Source organism: Budorcas taxicolor, chromosome 3 (genome assembly GCF_023091745.1).
Source record: "Budorcas taxicolor isolate Tak-1 chromosome 3, Takin1.1, whole genome shotgun sequence".
NCBI classification, from domain to species: domain Eukaryota; kingdom Metazoa; phylum Chordata; class Mammalia; order Artiodactyla; family Bovidae; genus Budorcas; species Budorcas taxicolor.
This window is the reverse complement of record NC_068912.1, coordinates 21876122-21899209: the sequence shown is the minus strand read 5'-3', so window position 1 is coordinate 21899209 and position 23088 is coordinate 21876122. Positions and strand designations below refer to the sequence as shown.

General features: G+C 38.5%; 1 protein-coding gene across 2 annotated transcripts in view; it reads right to left on the bottom strand.

Moving 5' to 3' along the window:
- RNF115 (ring finger protein 115) overlaps positions 1 to 23088 on the bottom strand; it is a 72455-nt gene that overhangs the window by 10654 nt on the left and 38713 nt on the right. For both annotated transcript variants that reach the window (XM_052636865.1, XM_052636866.1), the window contains one exon: positions 18082 to 18293. In XM_052636865.1, coding sequence (XP_052492825.1) covers positions 18082 to 18293 — 212 coding nt within the window. The remainder of the gene's footprint in view (positions 1 to 18081; positions 18294 to 23088) is intronic.

Below are 23088 nucleotides of genomic sequence, written 5' to 3'. Positions count from 1 at the left end.
CTTAAATATTCATATTCCTAAGTACTATCATGATTCATTTGTCTCTTTATCAATCACTTGTAGTCATTCACTTATTGATTTACTGATTTCCTCTTGGAGTATATGAGCATTTAGCTCTATGAGCTAATTAGTCCAATCTCATCCTGTCCTCCAGCTACTCTGCTTTCCTATTCCAGAGAGAGTCTGGTCAGTGATTCTGGCTGTATCAGTATCAGCTGTGACTTACTTCTTAACAATAGAATACGGCAGGATAACTGTGACTTCCGAAAGTGAAAGTAGAAGTGGAAGCGAAGTTGCTCAGTTGTGTACAACTCTTTGCGACACCATGGACTGTAGTCTACCAGGCTCCTCTGTCCATGTGATTTTCCAGGCAAGAATACTGGAGTGGGTTGCCATTTCCTTTTCCAAGGAGAGGTCATAAAAGGCATTGTGGCTTCTTCCTTGCACCCTCTCATGGATTACTTTCTTTGGGAAAGTGCCATATCAAGTAATCCTGTGGAAATGGCCACATGACAAAGAACTAAGGCTTCCTGGCAATATCCAGAACAAACTTGCCGAAATCTGAGTAATTCCCAATTGATTCTTCAGGTAACTACAGCAACGGCCAATGAACTTACTGTAAGCTCATGAGATCCCGGGCCAGAACCACCCAGCTAAGCTGCTCTCAAATTCCTGACCCACTGAACCTATGAGATAATATATGTTTGTTGTTTAAGTCTCTAAGCTCTGGGGTAATTGTTATACAGCAATAGATACCTAATACAGATTTTGATACCCAGAAGTGAGTGCACGCATGCTAAGCTGTGTCCGACTCTTTGAAATTCCATGGATTGTAGCCTGACAGGCTCCTCTGCCCATGGAGTTTTCCAGGCAAGAATACTGCAAAACGGTTGCCATTTCCTACTCCAGGGGATCTACCAGACCCAGCAGTCAAACATATGTCTCTTGTGTCTCTTGCACTGGCAGGTGGATTCCTTACCACTGGGCCACCTGGGAAGCTTGCTGTAAAAAAAAAAAAAAAAACCTAAAACATGGGAATAGCTCTGAAATACAGCAAAGGGCAGAGCTGGAAGGATTTTGAGGACAGTGAGTAAAAGTTTGAAAAGCCTTGAAGAAATAGTAGATGCCTGATGGCTTCTGAGGAAGAGTGAGTACTTAAGGGAAAGTGAGGAAACAGGAGGGAAAGAGATCCTCGTTATGTAGTGGAAAAATCCTGCCATCATATGGGAAGTAGAAGTTATGGCTCATGAAGGGGATGGTAATCTAGCTAACAAGATTTCCAGACAGGAATGTTGAAGGTCCCTTTAGGTTTCATCTTCATGCATTAAAATGCAAAAGAAGAGGAATACATTAAAGGAATAATACTTAAAAAGGAGTTAAGATTGCATCATTCTGAAAATTCCCAGACTCTCCAGATGGCAAATGATACTAAAATTAAGAAATGGCTTTAAAAAAAAAAGAAAGAAAGAAATGGTTTTCAAGCAAAGATCAAATCATGGGCATTGCCAAAAGAAAACAGTTAAAGCAGCCAAGAGTGTGGCTATAAAAATTCTTGGTGAAGACCTCAGAAAGACAGTGCCTAGAGAACCATTCAATTAAACAACTGTGGATGTCGTATTACTAATAGTTTCCTGGGGCTGCCATAACATATTCCCACAAACTGGGTAGCTAAAACAACAGGAGTTTATTCTCTCATAATTTTGGAAGTCAGAAATCTGAAATCAAGATGCTGTCAGGGGCTTCCCTGGTGACTCAGTGGTAAAGAATCCACCTGTCCATGCAGGAGACATAACAGACGTGGATTTGATCCTTGAGTTGGAAAGACTCCCCTGGAGGAGGGCATGGCAACCCAATATTCTTGCCGAGAGAATTTCAAGGACAGAAGAGTCTGGCAGGCTACAATCCATAGGGTTGCAAACAGCCTTAGTTCTTTAGTTGCAAAACTAAAGCATCTGAGCACACACACACATAAAAGACATTATTTCCAAATAAGATCATATTCACAGCTAAGTTAGGAAGTTAGGACTTGAACACTGGTGAAGTATACAGGTCTACCCACAACAAGTATTGTCCTTCAGCAATCCCAGCAGAAGTCCATGGTAAAAAAGGGAGTATCTAAAAAAGACTTGTGAGCATAGTTTTTGTTAACGGCATTAACTTTACTAATACTCACAGGAGACTCAAAGTTTTAAAAAGAAACACTACCAGCTTAAATTGAAAAGTACAAAGGCAGTACAAAATGAAAAGAGATCTTTTAGGCCCTCAAAATTCTACTGGCAAGATGCAGGCTAAAAAAACTATGGAGCTGCAAATCTGGACTACTTTTCATGGAAAAGAATGACTCATAGGGTGGAATCAAGAGCCAGGAAGGAGGAAACAAGAGCCACAGAGACGCATTCCTGGGCAGAAGTAGAACGAAGTCCTAATCAAGGACCGTTCAACATTTATCCAGACAAACATCAAAATTGCTATCCATCAGTAACTTCTGTGTGCCTTACATCTTCTCCCTTTCTAAACAGAAATCTCTACACCTGTTGATTATATTCCTGTCCCATCACTATATATTGTATATGTGAGGGGTAAAAAACTTGTGTCTTTGGTTTCTAGATCTCCACATCAAAAGGAATTCTGTCTATAACCCAAAGAGCCTCATCCATACTCAAACCTAAGTAAATGACACTTGGATTTCAAGTTGATGCTATAAAGGGACAAGACTTCTGGTGGGTCTTGGGAGGAGGTGAGTGTATTTCTCACATGGGAGAAATTTCTGGCCAAAGGTTAAATTGTGCTAGTTTTAAAAAAATATGTCCAGGGCTTCTCTGGCAGTCCAGTGGTTAAGACTCTGCTTGCACCGCAGGGAGCGCAGACTCCATCCCTGGTCAGAGAACTAAGACCCCCACATGCCGTGCAGCATGGCCAAAAACTTAAGGAAAAAAAAATTTTTTTAATTTTGTAAACAGAAACATGTATACAAATTCTTTAATATTCTTCCTCATGAATGTGGGCTAGACTTGGTGATTCGCTCCTTACAGACAAAATATGGCTGAAGTGACAGTGTTTGTCTTTTAAGATCAGGATATAAAAGGCATTATGGTTTTCCCTTCTTCCTTTTTCTCTCTTGGATCACTTACTCTAGGGGAAGCCAGCTGCCAAGTCATGAAGACACCAAAGAGTCCTACGGAGATGCCCACACAGTGAGGAATTGAGGCCTCCTGCCAACAGTAATGTTAGTTCACCCATCTTGAAGTGGATCTTACCAATCCCAGGTAAGTATTCAGATTACTGCTGCCACTGCAGACATTTTGATTACAACATCATGAAAAACTTCACCAAAAACACCTAGCTAAGCTGCTCCCAAATTACTGTCCCTCAGAAACTGTGAGATGATAAATGTCTGTTGTTAAAAGCTGCTATCGGGTTCCCTGATAGCTCAGTTGGTAAAGAATCCCCCTGCAATGCAGGAGACCCTGGTTCGATTCCTGGGTCAGGAAGATCCACTGGAGAAGGGATAGGTTACCCACTCCAATATTCTTGGGTTTCCCTTGTGGCTCAGCTGATGAAGAATCTGCCTACAATGTGGGAGACCTGGGTTGGATCCCTGGGTTGGGAAGATCCCCTGGAGAAGGGAGAGGCTACCCACTCCAGTATTCTGGCCTGGAGAATTCCATGGACTTTATAGTCCATGGGGTTTGCAGAGTCGGACACGACTGAGCAATAACTCTACCATAAATTGCTAAATTCTAGTATAATCTGTTTACCCAACAACAAATGACTAGTATATCCTCGCTTGCTAGTAAAGGCATATCTCAGCAGTATCACAGGTGTGGTTCCAGACCACTGCAATGAAGCAAATGTTGCAATAAAATCACTCATATGATTTTTTTGGTTTCCCAGTGCATATAAAAGTTATGTTTACACTTTATTGTTGTCTCCTAAGTATGTGATAACATTATGTCTAAAACAATGTACATACCTTAATTTTAAAATATTTTATTTTTTAAAAATACTAACCATCATCTGAACCTTCAGCAAGTTAGTAGTAACACCAAAGACCACTGATCAAAGGTCACCACAGCAAATACAATAATGAAAAAGTTTAAAATATTATGAGACTTATGAAAATGTGACTCCAAGACATGAAGTGAGCAAATGCAGTTGAAAAAAATGGCACCGACAGATTTGTTGGATACAGGGTTGCCACAAATCTTCAATTTGTAAAAAACGCAGTATCTGCTAAGCGCAATAAAGCAAAGCGCAATGAAAACTGGGGAGCTGTACAGTTGGCCCTCTGTACCCACAGGTTCTGCATCTGCAAACTACTGAGGGAAGGGGGGAAACTCAAGAAAGCTCCAAAAAGCAAAACTTGAATTTGCAGTTCAACACCAACTATTTATATAGCATTTACTTTGTTTAAAGTGTTGCTATTTACATAGCATTGTATTAAGTGTTACAGTAACCTAAAGATGACTTGAAGTATACAGAAGGATGTACTATAGGTTATTTGCAAATATTGTTTTATATCAGAGATGCGAATTCTCAGAGTTGGGTACCAGCGGGGGGCACAGGGTGTCCTGGAACCAATCCCTCCAACAGATACTGAGGGATGACTAACTAGAACAGATAATCACATACTTGAACTAACCAATAAGTAAGTGGTAATAATCAAGTTTGAGAGAGAGACAGAGAGAAAGACTCTAGTTCCCTGAGGCTCTAAGGCAGATCCTATATAAATACTTGGAATTGCCAGGGACACCTCAGGGGATAAGCTGCTGATTTCGCCTTTATCGGCTGCTTACTCTCCAGAAGTGAGATCCAGGTTCCATCTTAGCAGCTCAAGGTGACCCGGGTAAGTGTATGAGCTGATGTCAGGAAATTATCTTCAATAGATACATACACAGTACTTACAGTGAACTTTCTTTAAACAAACACTTTCTTGTTAAAGTAATAGGAGCTAAAAGGGGTGGGGGAAGAGGTCTATGTATTTAATTTTAGCAACCCACAGAAGAGAGAAATAAATCCACAGGGTCTGGAAGGGAAGATATATGCTAAAATCAGATAAGAGTAGTCACTTAGTCTCCAGAGCTGTTTTCTCTCTAGGTTTCCTCCTAGCTCCCTTGTCAGTCTCCTCTACTTATTCTTCCTACCTTCCAAACTTCTAATCAAGGAGGGCTCAGAGCTCAATTCCCTGAGCTCCTCTATCTTGCCTCTTTTGGCAATTTCATCCAGTTTTATATTTAAGTACCATATATAGGAGATCAGTCCTGGATGTTCTTTGGAAGGACTGATGCTAAAGCTGAAACTCCAGTACTCTGGCCACCTCATACGAAGAGTTGACTCATTGGAAAAGACTCTGATGCTGGGAGGGATTGGGGGCAGGAGAAGGGGACGACAGAGGATGAGATGGCTAGATGGCATCACCGACTCGATGGACATGAGTCTGAGTGAACTCCGGGAGTTGGTGATGGACAGGGAGGCCTGGCGTGCTGTGATTCATGTGGTCGCAGAGTTGGACACGACTGAGCGACTGAACTGAACTGAACTGAACCATATATAGGCAACAACTTTCCAGGTTTTATATCCAGGCGAGACCTCTCCCTACTCAACATCATCACTTGAATGCGTAATAAGCACCTCAAACTTATTAAGTCCAAAAGTGAACTCTTAGATCTTCTCCCCCAAACCCATCCCTTCTAGCATTCCCCATCTTAGCTGATGGTGGCTCCATTTTTCTAGTTGTTCAGACAAAAACCTTTATGTCATCCTTAACTCTTCTTTCTGTTACACCTCATATCCAACCTGCCAGCAAATCCTGTCATGCCCAAAGTCAATCTTTACCTAGAATCCAGCTTTTTTTTTTTTTAAACTAACCCTCATCCAAGCCACTGGCATCTCTAACTTTAATGCAACAGCCTCCTAACTGGTTTCTCTGCTTCTGTCTTTGCCCCCGTGCCCCTCATACACACACATACCACTCACCATTCTATTATCAACACAGCAGTTACAATGAGCATTTAAAGGTATAAGTTAGACCATGTCATTCTTCTACCCTAAAATTCCTACTGGACTGCCACTGCACTCAGAATAAAATCCTTTATAATAGCCTACCAGTCGCTACATGATCTCAGACTCACCTCCTGATCTCTGGCCCCAACAAGTTCTCTGTGACCTCATCTCCTACTATTCCCCTCACTTATTCCGTTCTCTCACATTAGACTCTCCTTGTTGGCACATTCCTGGCTCATTCTCTCACTACTTTTATATCTATTCAAATATCTTCTCAATAAGGCCTTCGCTGACTACACTTTTTGAAGCACCCTCCTCTATTTCTTTCCATATTATTTACTGTTTAACACTATTGATTAGGTTTATTTTGCTTGTCTATCATTCCCCATTAGTATTTAAATTCCACAAGGGCAATCTTTTTTTTTTTTTTTTTTACTGTTTTGTTCACTAATGTATGCCCAACATCCTGAATAGCACTTGGCAGTAATACACAAATGTTTACTGAATGACTTAAAAGACCTCAAGATGGGGCCCAATCAGATAGTCATTGAAAGATATACTCAATCTATGAAGATTAAAAAAAGATATTATAAAATAGGTATAGTATGATTCCTTTTCAACTCTATAGATGTAGGTATCTCATATATATGTATGTAAAAGGTCTACGTGATTATGTACCAAGAAACTGCTGCTGCTACTGCTAAGTCCCTTCAGTTGTGTCCGACTCTGTGTGACCCCATAGGTGGCAGCCCACCAGGCTCCCCCGTCCCTGGGATTCTCCAGGCAAGAACACTGGACTGGGCTGCCATTTCCTTCTCCAATGCATGAAAGTGAAAAGTGAAACTGAAGTCACTCAGTCGTGTCCGACTCTTAACAACCCCATGGACTGCAGCCTACCAGGCTCCTCCATCCATGGGATTTTCCAGGCAAGAGTACTGGAGTGGGTTGCCAAGAAACAAGTGTGGCTAATTTCTAGGTAATGCTGTTTTTTCAATCCAAGCCAAAACACAAAACAAAGTAAACCTACTATTTTTAAATTTTAAAAAAAAAGTCAATTCTCAAAATTTGAGTTTTGAGTAGTGGTCAGTAAACAATGGTCCTATAACCTAGGGTTAACTTCAGGAGAACATATTCTAGGTTGAAAACCTGCTGCTGCTGCTGCTAAGTCGCTTCAGTCGTGTCCAACTCTGCGACCGCATAGACGGCAGCCCACCAGGTTCCCCCATCCCTGGGATTCTCCAGGCAAGAACACTGGAGTGGGTTGCCATTTCCTTCTCCAATGCATGAAAGTGAAAAGTGAAAGTGAAGTCACTCAGTCGTGTCCGACTCTTAACAACCCCATGGACTGCAGCCTACCAGGCTCCTCCATCCATGGGATTTTCCAGGCAAGAGTACCGGAGTGGGTTGCCATTACCTTCTCTGGAAAACTTGATAAGTAGGATAAAAAGTTATACTACTTCTCAAATCAACAGGACAAACTGTTATCAGGAAGAAGCCAAGCCAAAATTTAATCAATAAAAAACTTATAAAATATGAAATTGTATAGTACTTTCAAAACACTGGGTAACATTGTAATGATAACTACTGTAAAGTAATAACAATCATGTGGAGCAATCTGGGTTGACCTGCTAAGAAGGCAGAGCAATACGCCCCAAAGATGTGCTCATTTACACTTACATGAACGAAAAGAAAAAATAAATTGAACTTAAAACTTCCTAAGTTTTACTTACTGACACACTGATAAGTGTCCCTTAGAAGGAAAATTTTTGAGAAAGTTAGGCAAATGCTTAATTCTTTTTTTTCCTGATTGTGGAGACTATAAAACACTATTAAAATTTCTTTAAGTATTTTGAAACATTCATAATCTCACCAACTACAAATATCATCATTTTTGCCATATCCTGGCTCCAATATTTAACTGGCTTCATATCTTCAGGCAATTTACCTAACCTCTCTGTGCCTCAGTTTCTACTGTAAAATGGAATATTCATAGTAACTTATCCAGAATTATAATGAAGATTAAACAAATAATTGTAAAGCACTCAAACTACTATCTGGCACAAACTCTTAGCTATTACTCCTACTAATTCATATGTTCCATATAGCTCTTAGAAACATAAGTACAATTATTCATTCATTCAACACAAATATATAGTGTGTGTATTGTGTGTTTGTGCTCAGTGGTGTCTGACTTTGTGAATTCATGGACTGGAGTGTGCCAGGCTCCTCTGTCCATGGGATTTCCCAGGAAAGAATGCTGGAGTGGGTTACCATTTCTTTCTCCAGAAGATTCATTCAACACAAATATATACAGTATTCACTATAAAACAGACACTAACTAGAAGCTGGGAATACAAAAATGAATAAAATGCCACCCTAAACCACTGATCCCAGAAGTAACTGAAAAGGTTGTAACAGATCTGGTCCCCCAAAAGATGCTAGGCCCAGATAAAAATTATAGGTAACTTTTATCAAACCTTTAAAAAATAGATAATTCCTGATTTAAACTATTCTCAACCATAAAAACAAAGCAAGATTTCCCAGTTTATTTTACCAAACTAAAATAACCCTGATACCAAAACCTGATAAAGATTATACAAGAAAATTACCAGCTTCCATATGAATTGATGCAAAAATCCTAAAAAAGATTAGGAAGAAATCAACTCCAACAATGCATTAAAAGATCAATGCTTCTTTGACAAAGTAGTTTTTAATCAAAGTCTGATTAATTCATAGTGTTCATTCAATGTTAGAAAATCTATTAGTTAATAAAATGCACTAATTGTTTAAAGGAGAAAAACTATAAGGGCCATCTTCATAGGACTGCAAAGAGCATTTGATAAAACCACTTGCCATCCTCAATTAAAAGCCCATAATAAATCAGGAATAAAATAAATGTGATAGTGCATGTATTAGGAACCAAAAGCAAATGTGCTTAATAAAGAAACACTAATTCACTTTTACTGAAGTCAGGAAGAAGACAAAGATAACTATTAGGTAACTTTGTTTTGATAATAAAGTAAGAGAAATAATGAGGCATAAACAGAGGGAAAAAATACAATCAATATTTGTAAATGATACACCTGTTAATCTAGACAACTTAGAAAATAAAATGAATAACTATTAGAGCTAATAAGACAACTAAATTAAGGAGCAAGGTGTTGGATAGCAATCTAACAATCAGTTTAAAAATTAAGTGAAACTATAAAATTTTACTCAATACATCAAAAAAAACTATACAAATTGAGATATGAGCCGTGGGTCCAGATGAGAAGTTTCAATATTATAAAAAGTACCAACTGTCCCCAAATAAATGAAATTCCAGTCAAAATTCCAATGGGATAAGAGAGGTCAGAGACTGACAAATTACATTTAAAACTCATTTGAAAGAGTAAATGTAAGAGAAGCACTCAGCAGTTTTTAAGAAGGAATAATAATGAAATAGAGTTTCACTACTAGGTATCAAATCATACTATAAAATTATAGAAAGTTAATCAGGAAGACATAGGCATAGGAGCATACAAAAAAAAATCAGATCATAATACAGAGTCCAGATATGAATATGAAAGCATATACATAACAAAGGTAATATTTCAAGTCAGATGGATTATTCAATAAATGATAATGCAAAATAACTATATATTCATATTCGGAGGGAACATATTAACTCAAAAAATGCACAAGAATAATACCACTCAGTACCAGAAGTGTGTGCACAAAACACAGAAATCCTCCCTGGAAGTAGATGGAGGCACATATCCACTGAGATGAATGCTCTAATGTTCTTATAAACTTGGAACTACCATTAGCTGTCTTTCATTTTACATAGGAGACCTATCTAATAACGATGCCAACAAAGAGAGGACAGAGACAGACAGATAATGATAACATACTGACCAACCACTTAGATCCATCTAAGAACATCTAATTTACATCAGTGGTCAATACTGTCCCCACACAGCAACTGAGAAATCCAAAGAGATGGTTTTGCTAGATACAATAAATGGGGTAGTACCATTCATACTCAACAGATAGGAACGAGCAGTACTAGCCATCCTGCCAAGAAATGGGAAGACAGCCAGGACCAACACGGAACTGTCTTCCAACATGTATAATTTGTGAACATCCTGCCTGGACATCCATTTGGGGCATGTCTGTTTAGAATTAACTGAATTTTCTAGTAACACATCTACTGTGAAAATCAAGGGAAAATTATACATTCCCACCCCCAGCACTTTCCCAAGAAGTCTTCACCACTTTGGAAAATCCTAACACTAGCAATCACGGGTTCGATCCCTGGGTGGGGAAGATCTCTTGGAGTAGGAAATGGCAACCCACTCCAGTATTCTTGCCTGAGAAATCCCACGGACAGAGGAGTCTGGCGGGCTACAGTCCAGGAGGTCGCAAAGAGTCAGACACGACCGAGCACGTACAGATGCACACAACTCTGGCAATGCTGTTTGTGGTAGACGGAGATGGCAGATATTACACTCTCATACCATCTGCCTATCATATTCTTTTTTAAAAAAATTACAGACATTTATTCTTTAGTTGAAAAATCCATACACATAATCAGAATATACAATTTAAGATTTCTTTTTAGTGGAAAGGAATCCAAGGTCTCAAGAGCTTTGGTGAGCCTGTAACATGTTTTCTGGAAATCAGTTAACTGAGCCTTTTGAGACTCTGGAACAAAACAGAAGAAAAATTGGTTCAAGAAAATCAGCACTTAGATTTTTAAATCAAGCTATCTATTCTTAATTCTATACATCCAGAACTAGAAAGAACTGGGACAATTCGCTTCTGTATTTTCGACATACTCAGATTTACCCCAGCAAAGAGATGCCTGCTCTACTGGAAGACATAATGCAAACAGAATAAACTCAACAGAAGATGGTGGTATGCTTTTTTTTTGGCCACACATGTGGCTTGTGGGATTTCAGTTCACTGACCAAGGATGGAACCCAGGCCACAGCAGTGAAAGCCCGGAATCCTAACCATTAGGCCACCAGGGAACTCCTGGTGGTATGCTTTTAAGGAGGACCCAATTGATGGCCTGTGGCAAGTTTATGGAATGGTAAGGATTTTCAGAGTAGGGATGAGAAAAATAGCTACAGAAAAGGTAATGTAAGACTGCAAATAAGAACTTATATTGATAACTGAACTGAGCAATGATATACTTTTAAACAAAGGTGGACCTCATTTACCTGATGTTCAATTTCCATCAGTTTCAATACATACCACTGTGAATACCGCTACTACTTTGTATATAATTCAGGATTCCATAGACCCCATGGAGACATGGAATTCAATGAGAAGCCTTCATCTTTTATGTGAAATTCAAAGGCATTGTGAAGACTGAGGTCAACTGAGCTAACCAGGTTAACTAGGATTTGTTTCATTTGTAAGAGAACCCTCCTGCAACAGTTCTATTTAATTCTCCTAAAAATGGTGGCCTTTTAAACTTTTCTCCTTTCAGAAACAGCAGTTATATAAATGGGATGCTGGATTAAACCTAAAAACAGGGGCACTGGTCAACTTTCATTATTTTTCTACATATAAGCATGGCAAAAGGTTAGGAGATCCCTCTTCCCTCTCTACATATTTCTATTGGAAAGTCTGTCCTTACCAAACTATAAAACAGTTACTTGAGAATAAACCAGCAGAGTACTGCATCACCTCAATAAAGCTGTAGGTTTCATCATTTGCACCAACAAATCTATAGGGGTAGTTTCTACACCCCTCTTTTGAAGACTTTATTTCACACCTCTCATACCACACAGCATTTTAAACACTGACATATAACTACCTAATAAGATAAAGCAAAGATGAAAGTGTTCATAAAGCCAGGGATGAGCAGCTTCCACATGATTTTTAATTCTTTACAATCTCAGGATTAAGCTGTCAGTCAGGCTTTGCTTCATGTTACATACTGTATGGATGATGTTAATGTCACCCCCAGGCCCCATTTCCTGGCCTAATTGCATTTTAAAATAAATAGGTAAAGGGGTGTAAAAGATAAAACTGTTTATCTTATTAAACACACTATCACTTAAGCGTCTTCTAACATTATTGCACTTTAATTTTCATAATTTCCTAATGCATTCATGAAGCAATTTGCAGAAAATATTTTAACAAATAAAGAGCTTTCTATATCTGATATTTGTATGTATTTGTGAAATGATTATCACATAAGTCCAGTTAATATTTGTCACCACACAGTTTAAAAATTTTTAACATGAGAACTTTTAAGACCTACTCTCTTAGCAATTTTCAAATATGCAATAACATTATTAACTATAGCAGCCACATTGTACATTATATTCCCACAATTTATTTATAACTGGAAATCTGTCCTTTCTGACACCCTTCACCCATTTCACCCACCTCCCACTCAAAAATCCCTCTGGCAACCACCAATCTGTTCTCTGTATCCATGAACCTGATTAATGAATTTTTTTTTTAAGATTCCACCTATAAGATCATACAGTATTTGTCGTTCTTTGTCTGATTTACTTCATGTAGCATAATGCCGTCAAGGTCCATCCATGTTGTTGCAAATGGCAAAATTTCATCCTTTTTCATGGCTGAACAACACACACACACACACACACATATATATATGTGCACCACAATTTCTTTTTCTAATCTATTCATCCATCAATGGCTCCTTAGGTTGTTTCCATGTCTTGGCTATGGAAAACAATTCTGCAACAAACACGGGATGCCATTTATCTTTTCATATTTGTGTTTTTGTTTCTTCAGATAAATACCCAGCAATGGAATAGCTAGATCATAAGAAAAGTAGAGATATCAAGGGAACATTTCATGCACAGATGGGCTCGATAAAGGACAGAAATGGTACGGACCTAACAGAAGCAGAAGATATTAAGAAGAGGTCGCAAGAATACACAGAAATGTACAAAAAAGATCTTTACGACCCAGATAGTCACCATGGTGTAATCACTCACCTAGAGCCAGACATCCTACAATGTGAAGTCAAGTGGGCCTTAGAAAGTATCACTACAAACAAAGCTAGTGGAGGTGATGGAATTCCAGTGGAGCTATTTCAAATCCTGGAAGATGATGCTGTCAAAGTGCTGCACTCAATATGCCAGCAAATTTGGAAAACTCAGTAGTGGCCATAGGACTGGAAAAGGTCAGTTTTCATTCCAATCCCAAAGAAAGGTAATGGCAAAGAATGCTCAAATTGCACTCATACTGCACAACTGCACTCATCTCACATGCTAGTAAAGTAATGCTCAAAATTCTCCAAGCCAGGCTTCAGCAATATGTGAACCGTGAACTTCCTGATGTTCAAGCTGGTTTAAGAAAAGGCAGAAGAACCAGAGATCAAATTGCCAACATCCGCTGGATTATCGAAAAAGCAAGAGAGTTCCAGAAAAACATCTATTTCTGCTTTATTGACTATGCCAAAGCCTTTGACTGTGTGGATCACAATGAACTGTGGAAAATTCTGAAAGAGATGGGAATACCAGACCACCTGACCTGCCTCTTGAGAAACCTATATGCAGGTCAGGAAGCAACAGTTAGAACTGGACATGGAACAACAGACTCGTTCCAAATAGGAAAAGGAGGATGTCAAGGCTGTATATTGTCACCCTGCTTATTTAACTTCTATGCAGAGTAGATCATGAGAAACGCTGGGCTGGAAGAAGCACAAGCTGGAATCAAGACTGCCGGGAGAAATATCAATAACCTCAGATATGCAGATGACACCACTCTTATGGTAGAAAGTGAAGAGGAACTAAAAAGCTTCTTGATGAAAGTGAAAGAGGAGAGTGAAAAAGGCGGTTTAAAGCTCAACATTCAGAAAACGAAGATCATAGCATCTGGTACCATCACTTCATGGGATATAGATGGGGTAACAGTGGAAACAGTGTCAGACTTTATTTTTTTGGGCTCCAAAATCACTGCAGATGGTGACTGCAGCCATGAAATTGAAAGACGCTTATTCCTTGGTAGGGAAGTTATGACCAACCTAGATAGCATATTCAAAAGCAGAGACATTACTTTGCTGACTAAGGTCCGCCTAGTCAAGGCTATGGTTTTTCCAGTGGTCATGTATGGATGTGAGAGTTGGACTGTGAAGAAGGCTGAGTGCCGAAGAATTGATGCTTTTGAACTGTGGTGTTGGAGAAGACTCTTGAGAGTCCCTTGGACTGCAAGGAGATCCAACCAGTACATTCTGAAGGAGATCAGCCCTGGGTGTTCATTGAAAGGAATGATGCTAAAGCTGAAACTCCAGTACTTTGGCCACCTCATGAGAAGAGTTGACTCATTGGAAAAGACTCTGATGCTGGGAGGGACTGGGGACAGGAGAAGGGGACGACAGAGGATGAGATGGCTGGATGGCATCACCGACTCGATGGACATGAGTTTGGCTGAACTCTGGGAGTTGGTGATGGACAGGGAGGCCTGGCGTGCTGCAATTCATGGGGTCACAAGGAGTCGGACACAACTGAGTGACTGAACTGAACTGAAGGTTGTCCTATTTTTAATTTTTTTGAGAAACCTCCATACTGTTTCCCACAGTGGCTACACCAATTTACATTCCTACCAACAGTGTAAAGGGTTTTGTTCTCTTTTCTCCACAACCTCATCAACACTTATTATTATTTCTTGTCTTTTTGAAAACAGCCATTCTAACAGGTGTACGGTGATATTTCATTGCGGTTTTGATTTGTATTCCTCTGATGATTAGTGATTCTTCACATTCTTTCATGTCCTTTCTGGCCATTTGTATGTCTTCTTTGGAAAAATGTCTATTCAGATCTTCTGCCCATTTTTTGAACAGATTGTGAGGCTATTTGCCTTTCATTTTGTTGATGATTTCCTTTGCCATGCAGAAGTTTTTTATCCTTTGATGTAGTTCCACTGTTCATTTTTGCTTTTGTAGTCAGATCCAAAAAATCATCACCAAGATCAATGTCAAGGAGCTTACTGCCTAAGTTACCTCATATGGATTTTATGGTTTCAGGTCTTATGTACAAGTCCTTAACCTATCTTGAGTTAATTTCTGTGGATGGTGTAAGACAGTTTCATTCTTTTGCACACGGTGACTCTCAAAGCCCCACAATTGCATCTAGCTTTCTCCTCGGCAATAGACTGAAGGCTTTGAGCAAATTTTCACTGCTTAACATCCTGATTGACAGGCCTGCCATAGGATGCATCCTTAGGAAATGTGCATTTACAGCCACTAAAATACACACAAATCCAATATACAACATAATCTCGCTTGGCCTTGTATCCCAGTCCATGCACTTTATCAAGCCAAGTGGGGCTGGCAGTCTTACAGAGCTCTGCGAGCTGGCAGTACTGTACCCTGAGAAGAAAGTGCATTAGGTCGACTGCTCTTCCTCTATAGCTCTTGGATGTATTAATACTTGTACCAATACAAGTACCTATCTTGGCTTACCTAATGGCTGCTGCCAGAGAGAAAGGCACCATCACTTTCTTAGTGATTCTCCACACATAAGCAAGCATCTGGTATTTCACAGTCTCCCAAATCAGTCATAGCCAAGTATTTATAAATTTAAAAACATATTTTTTATGTATTACTTTTAGTTCTCTTTTATATTAGTTGGAGAATAATAATATAGGCATAGATGTTTTAATTATATTTTATAGATTATGAATAAATTCCAAATCAGGATAATAAGAAATGATATCATATTTGCTAAAAAAGGAGAGATGTTGGGTCTGATACGGCCAAGAACCACTTGAGTTATATGAACGAACACATTCTAATTTTCTCAAGTTATATTAAATTTCTATTGCTTGTAACAAGAGAATTCTGACCATTATAACAAAAAAGCACTAGATAAGAAAATACTGGGAGAAAATATGAGAATATTTTAAAATCATGAGATAAGGAGAGAGACTTTCTAAGTATGGTATGAAATCTAAAACATGTAATATATAAACAATATATAAAAGATTAAGATCTTTGCTACATAGAGAGAACTCCTATAAAACAATTTTTTAATTCCGTAATAGGAAAACCAACCAAAGGATATTAATATACAATTCATAAAAGAAAAAATATAAATACCTAATATTATATGAAAAGAAGCTTAATCAAATGAAAAAAATTAAAGAGACATAAAAAGTAATATTTAGCATATTACTAGCATATTTTTGTCTATCAGATTATGAAAGATAAAGACTGATAACAGTTTGATAAGGATGTTCCATACATTTCAAATACTATTGGTGAGAATATAACGCTATAGCCTTTCAGAAGGGCAATTGGACAGTATCAATTTTCAAATGGTTATATCCTTTGACCCAGCTCTTTCTCTCTTAGAATTTTATACTCCAGCAAAAGAATTTCAGAAAAACATCTACTTCTGCTTCACTGATTACGTGAAAGCCTTTGATTATGTGGATCACAACAAACTGGAAAATTCTTAAAGAGACTGGAATACCAGACCATCTTACATGTTTTCTGAGAAACCTGTATGCAGGTCAAGAAGTAATAGTTAGAACCAGACACGGAAAAACAGATTGGTTCAAAAATAGGGAAAGAAGTACATCCAGGTTGTGTACTGTCATCATGCTTATTTAACTTATATGCAGAGTACATTATGTGAAATGCTGAGCTGGATGAATCACAAGCTGGAATCAAGATTGCTGGGAGAAATATCAACAAACTCAGATATGCAGATAATACCACCTTAATGGCAGAAAATGAAGAGGAACTAAAGAGCCTCTTGATGAAGGTGAAAGAGGACAGCTGGCTTAAAAACTGTCTTTTTCTGGCTTTAAGCCAAAAAAAGGTGGCTTAAAACTCAACATGGCGTCTGGTCCCATCACTTCAGTGACAGATTTTATTTTCTTGGGCTCCAAAATCACTGTGGATGGTGACTGCAGCCAAGAAATTAAAAGACGCTCCCTGGAAGGAAAGTTATGACAAACCTAGACAGCATATTAAAAAGCAAAGACATCACTTAGGTGATAAAGGTCTGTATAGTCAAAGCTACTGTTTTTCCAGGAGTCATGTATGGATGTGAGAACTGGACCATAAAGAAGGCTGAGTGCCAAAGAATTGATGCTTTTGAATTGTGGTGTTGGAGAAGACTTTTGAGAGTCCCTTGGACAGCAAGGAGATCAAACCAGTCAATCCCAAAGGAAATCAACCATGAATATTCACTGCAAGGACTGATGCTGAAGTTGAAGCTCCAATACATGGCCACCTGATACAAAGAGCCAACTCTGGGAAAGATCCTGATGCTGGGAGAGACTGAGGGCAGGAGAAGGGGATGACAGAGAATGAGATAGTTGGATGTCATTACAGACTCAACGGACCTGAGTTTGAGCAAACTCCAGGAGACAGTGAAGGACAGAGAAGCCTGGCATGGGGTTCAAAGAGTTGAACATGATTTAGCAACTGAACAATAACAAAATGAGAACAGCAACACCACCTACCATTTTACATGGATTAAATGAGATAAGTAGAAAAAGCACAAAGCACAATCCTAGGCACATGGCAAACACTTAAAAATTTAGTGTTTATCATTCCTACTAAATGGTATCCATGAGATCAAGAACTACTATCTGTTCTGTTCACCATCATATCCCCAGTATCCAGTAAAGTGTCTCAACATAAAAGACACTCAATAAGTATTTGCTGAGTGAACTTTTTGCAGTCACAAGACTCTATATTCCTATTAAATTTCATATTAACTCCATCACTCCAATCTATTGAGGTCTTTTTGAATCCTAATGTCATCCAATATATCTGCTATCTCTTTCAGTATCTTCTGAAACTTTGATAAACATATCACCTAGATGTTTATCTGAAATATTAATAAAAATGTTAACTAGAGACCTATGTCATTAGTTTTATCATCCTTCAGTTTATCATCATTAGTAAACTGGTACTAGTTGAGTATAGACATTCAGTTTGGCTTCATTTTCATTCTGCATATATATTCTCATCTTGTCCACAAAGATAGTAAGTATGAAAATCTTATTATGTCAATTAGATTATGTCAATATGCCCTTCACTGAAACTACCCTTAAAAAGAATTTAAATAACAACTTGGCACTCACCTTTCAAAAGCTGGGGATCTCTCAGGACGAGTACTTCCTCGAGATCTGTATCTCTGAGTCATAGGCAGCCGTGGAGGCCGACTTGGTCCCCAGAAGTCAGTGTGAGTTTGGTGACTCCTCTCATTGGCTCTGTTATCTTGGTCCAGTAGACTGCTACTTAGAAAGGGTCTAAAATCTTGGAAAAACATCGTGGGGTCCAAACGGTCCCAGAACTAGCAAAAACCAGAAATAAACAACATGTTACTTGTTTCAAGAAAAGGTGACAGAGGAAACAGGATGAAAACATACTGAAAAAAAGAGAGGATTAACTTTTAAGACTTCAAAATTCAGCAGTTTCAAATTTTAAAAATGTATGCTTCCCAATTTCATGGAGGAAAAAAGAGAAGTCTTTCAAGTGTATGCACAGGGGGAAAATTTTGTATACCAAGAAATAATTCCCTTCATATAGAAAGAAGCCAATGGCCAGACCTTAATACTGAGCTCATAGCCACATGGCTCTGACCAGTTTCCCACACTAAAATTAAAAGTATGAACCAAAGGTTGATCATGAACTTCTGTCCTAAGTACAATCAATCATCTAGATCAACATTATAACCTTGTGTATTGTAACAATGACATTCACATGTCTACCACAGAATAACCTAAGATTAAATAAAATGGATGTATACACTTGTGGGGAAAAAAAAAGCATCAACACTACAAAGTGAAGACAGATGTCTATAAAATACTTAACTTATAGAAGATACATGGGAAAGCTGTGTCAAAGCTATGCCAAAGCAGTGCAAGAATGTCTGATAAGGCCATTCTGTTGTACACACTTTTTACTAAAAGTGTATTGGCATGGGACAGGCATGTCTAGGGGCGATAGGGAAGGAGAGTGTTTGTTGGGTTTTGCCAAGGAATCACTAAACAAAGAGTAAGAGGAAAAAATCCAAGTTACCTCTAAAATAATTTAAATTTTACTTATTTGGGCATCAGATATTTCAAGAGTTCCACAGAACACAACTTACTTCACTCCATCCAACCAAGTACATAACTCTGGTCACATCCTGGTCTTTTCATGTTGTTTTAAAGTTTTAAATCAAGTAAAAAAAAAACCTCTTTATTTACTGTATTTTAGTATGTTACTAAAATATTAAACTACTCAGTACACGACTTTAGATCCTAAAATCCTCACAGCTCCTCCACCCCAGCCTGATCTTTCTTCCAGAGCCCTATACTAGAAACAGCCTCCTTTAGAAATACTCAGAGAAGGGTTAGCAGCTCAGGTGCACATTAAGCTAAGCTGATTCTCAATCTACCTTCCAATAATTTGTCACATCAATTCTTGAAGCTAAGGGGTTTGTCTAGGTTTGTCGATAATGTTATTTTTTGCTAATTTTTCCAATTTATAATTTCTGCTTTATTTTCAAAGATGCCTTCTCCCATTTTAGTTAAAAGTATACAATAAATATAAATTATAAAAATACAAAATACAATATAGCTTCCATTCTCTCAGCTGTGACCAAACCCTACCCCTAATTCCAAAGAACTACTTAGAGGTTAATTTGGTATGCAGAATTCCAGATTTGTTGTTTTTTTTTTCTTGAGAGGGAATTGTTAAATTTTTATCTTTTGTTTTCCTCTTTATATTTTATGATTTTGTTGTTGTTGTTTGCTATAGTTCTAGAACATAGGCACCATTCCACTAATAGAAACTGACAGGACATAGAGACAGAACTATCTGATGAATACAAACAATGACTAAAAGAAATATAAAGAGAGTTTATGAAAAGACTACCTTAGTTTATGAAAAGACTTAGTTTACCTCTGAGAAATCATCCCCCAAAACAGGTCCCATATTAACAACTGCAAAAACTAAACAAACCCAAATGAAATGAAAGCAGATAAAACTTCAAAATATTAAAATACAGTGCAAAAAAATGGTAAGACAAATTTAAGTCACTTTCCAGCCTCTTAGTCAATAAGAGGCTGTGATTGTGTCTTTGTTTGGATTCAGGTCCTCCTTTTTAAATTATGCCCTAAAGCCCTTGCCCCAAGTGATGGGGGTGTTGAGGATGTGGTTAAGCGGGGCAGTGGAACACCCAGTCTGTGACATCTGACAGCATGCCAGCTTTCATGGTGGGCCAGCACAGCAATGACGACACTCCCCTATTCTCACTGGTAGAGCTTTAGAATTCCAGATCTTTAATTATCTATCTGTACATACATTCACCAGGTTTTATAAACAAACACACACATTTATTCAACAAATACTTATTGAGCATGTACTATGTCCCAATCACTTTCTGGGAATGATTAGAATACAGCAGTTCAAAAAAAAATTCCATGAAAGGAAAAAAAGGCTTGCAATGAATAACTCAGAACAAAGGCATATCATTCTTTTCAACAATAGCACAGTATGGATGTTTTATGTTTTATATTGTCTTTAACATTTCTTATTATAATATATAGTATTTGACACATGTAAAATAACACAAGAAAGAAGGTGTAAGAAAAGAAAACAGGACTTCCCTAGTGGAAGAGAAGATAAGAATCGACCTGCCAATGCAGGGAACATGGGTTCCATCCCTGGTCTGAGAAGATCCCACATGCTGTGGACCAACAAAGTCCCTGCGCCACAACCACTGAAGCCAGCACGCCCTAGAGCCTGTGCTCCACAAGAAAAGCCAACACAATGAGAAGCCTGTGCACTGCAACAAAAAGCAGCCCCAATTCTCCGTCAACTAGACAAAGCCTGCACAAAGCAACGAAGGCCCAGCGCAAACGAAAAAAGGAAAAATAAATAATTTTTTAAAAAAGAAAACAAATGGTCATGTAACCATCTCTTAGCTCATATGACCAAAACCACTGAAACCCTATGTTCCTCCCTCCTCCAACCTCCAGGGATAACCACTACCCTCAATTTTTTTCTTTACCATTCCTTAAATAGTTTCACCACAAATATACACATTCATAAATAAAATGTGCCTTATGAATTAATATGAAAGTGCCTAATGAAAACACTTGCTTTTCTGTCTCCACATGTTGGTACATTTATTTTCACACACACTTTATGCCACACTTTTTAAAATCTTTTCTTCCCTGAATAAACATAAGGACATACTGTTTTCAGTTTTTTGCCATTACAAACAGCCAGTGCGAACATTCTTATATATGTTTTCTGCTATAGATAGGAAGTTTCTGTTAGTGGTCTATACAACTTTATATATGGTCTATATTAATGCCAAATTGTTTTCCAAAGTGGTTGAACCAATTTACATATCCACCATGAGTGTTGAAGGGTTTCCACTGTATCAAATTCTGGCGAACACTTGATAATAGGGCTTTTTTAAAAAATAGTTTTTACCAGACAGAAAACACTTATATCACCTAGAGGTTTCTCTTTTTGTTTTCTGTGTGTAAGAATCTATAGGAGGTTGATTTTTAAAATGTATATTTTTCTGTCCTACTGCAGAAAGTAAACTCAACAGGTCTATAGTAAGCCTGAAAGACTCCCTTCCGCATTTCTTGTATAGATGGTATAAAGCATATAGTAATGAACTCCCTCAGCTATTGTTTATCTGCTGCTGCTGCTGCTGCTGCTGCTAAGTTGCTTCAGTCGTGTCCGACTCTGTGTGACCCCATAGACAGCAGCTCACCAGGCTCCCCCGTCCCTGGGATTCTCCAGGCAAGAACACTGGAGTGGGTTGCCATTTCCTTCTCCAATGCATGAGAGTGAAAAGTGAAAATGAAGTCACTCAGTTGTGTCCGACTGTTCACGACCCCACAGACTGCAGTCTACCAGGCTCCGCCGTCCATGGGATTTTCCAGGCAAGAGTACTGGAGTGGAGTGCCATCACCTTCTCTGATTGTTTATCTGGGAATGTCTTAATTTCTCCTTCATTCTTGAAGACAGTTTTACTGGATTTAGAATTTCAAGATGGCCATTTTTTTCTTTCAGCACTTTAAATATGTTATCTCACTGCCTTCTCAGTGCAGTTCAGTTTAGTCACTCAGTCGTGTCTGACTCTTTGCAATCCCATGCACTGCAGCACGCCAGGCCTCCCCTGTCCATTACCAACTCTCAGAGTTTACTCAAATGCATGTCCATTGAGTCGGCAATGTCATCCAATCATCTTGTTCTCTGTCGTACCCTTCTCCTTCTGCCTTCAATCTTTCCCAGCATCAGGGTCTTTTCAAATGAGTCAGTTCTTCACATCAGGTGGCCAAAGTGTTGAGTTTCAGCTTCAACATCAGTCCTTCCAATGAATATTCAGGACTGGTTTCCTTTACGATGGATTTCAGTCCTTCCACTGAATATCCAGGACTGGTTTCCTACGATGGACTGGTTGGATTTCCTTGCAGTGCAAGGGACTCTCAAGAGTTTTCTCCAACACCACAGTTCAAAAGCATCAATTCTTCGGCGCTCAGCTTTCTTTATAGTCCATCTATATTATATTGTCCTCTCATATCCATACATGACCATTGGAAAAATCACAGCTCTGACGAGACAGACCTTTGTTAGCAAAGTAATGTCTCTGCTTTTTAATATGCTGTCTAGGTTGGTCATAACTTTTCTTCCAAGGAGTAAGCATCTTTTAATTTCATGACTGCAGTCACCATCTGCAGTGATTTTGGAGCCCCCAAAAATAAAGTCAGCCACTGTTTTCACTGTTTCCCCATCTATTTGCCATGAAGTGATGGGACCAGATGCCATGATCTTCGTTTTCTGAATGTTGAGCTTTAAGCCAACTTTTTCACTCTCCTCTTTCACCTTCATCAAGAGGCACTTTAGTTCTTCTTTACTTTCTGCCACAACAGTGGTGTCATCTGCGTATTTGTCTTTCTCTGTCTGACTTACTTCACTTAGTATGAAAACTTCTAGGTCCATCCATGTTGGTACAAATGGCATTATTATTTTTTAATGGCTGGGTAATATTCTACATTGTGCATATGTATACGTGTGTGTGTATCTCACATCTTCTTTATCCTTTCATCTGTCAGTGGACATGTAGGTTTCTTTCA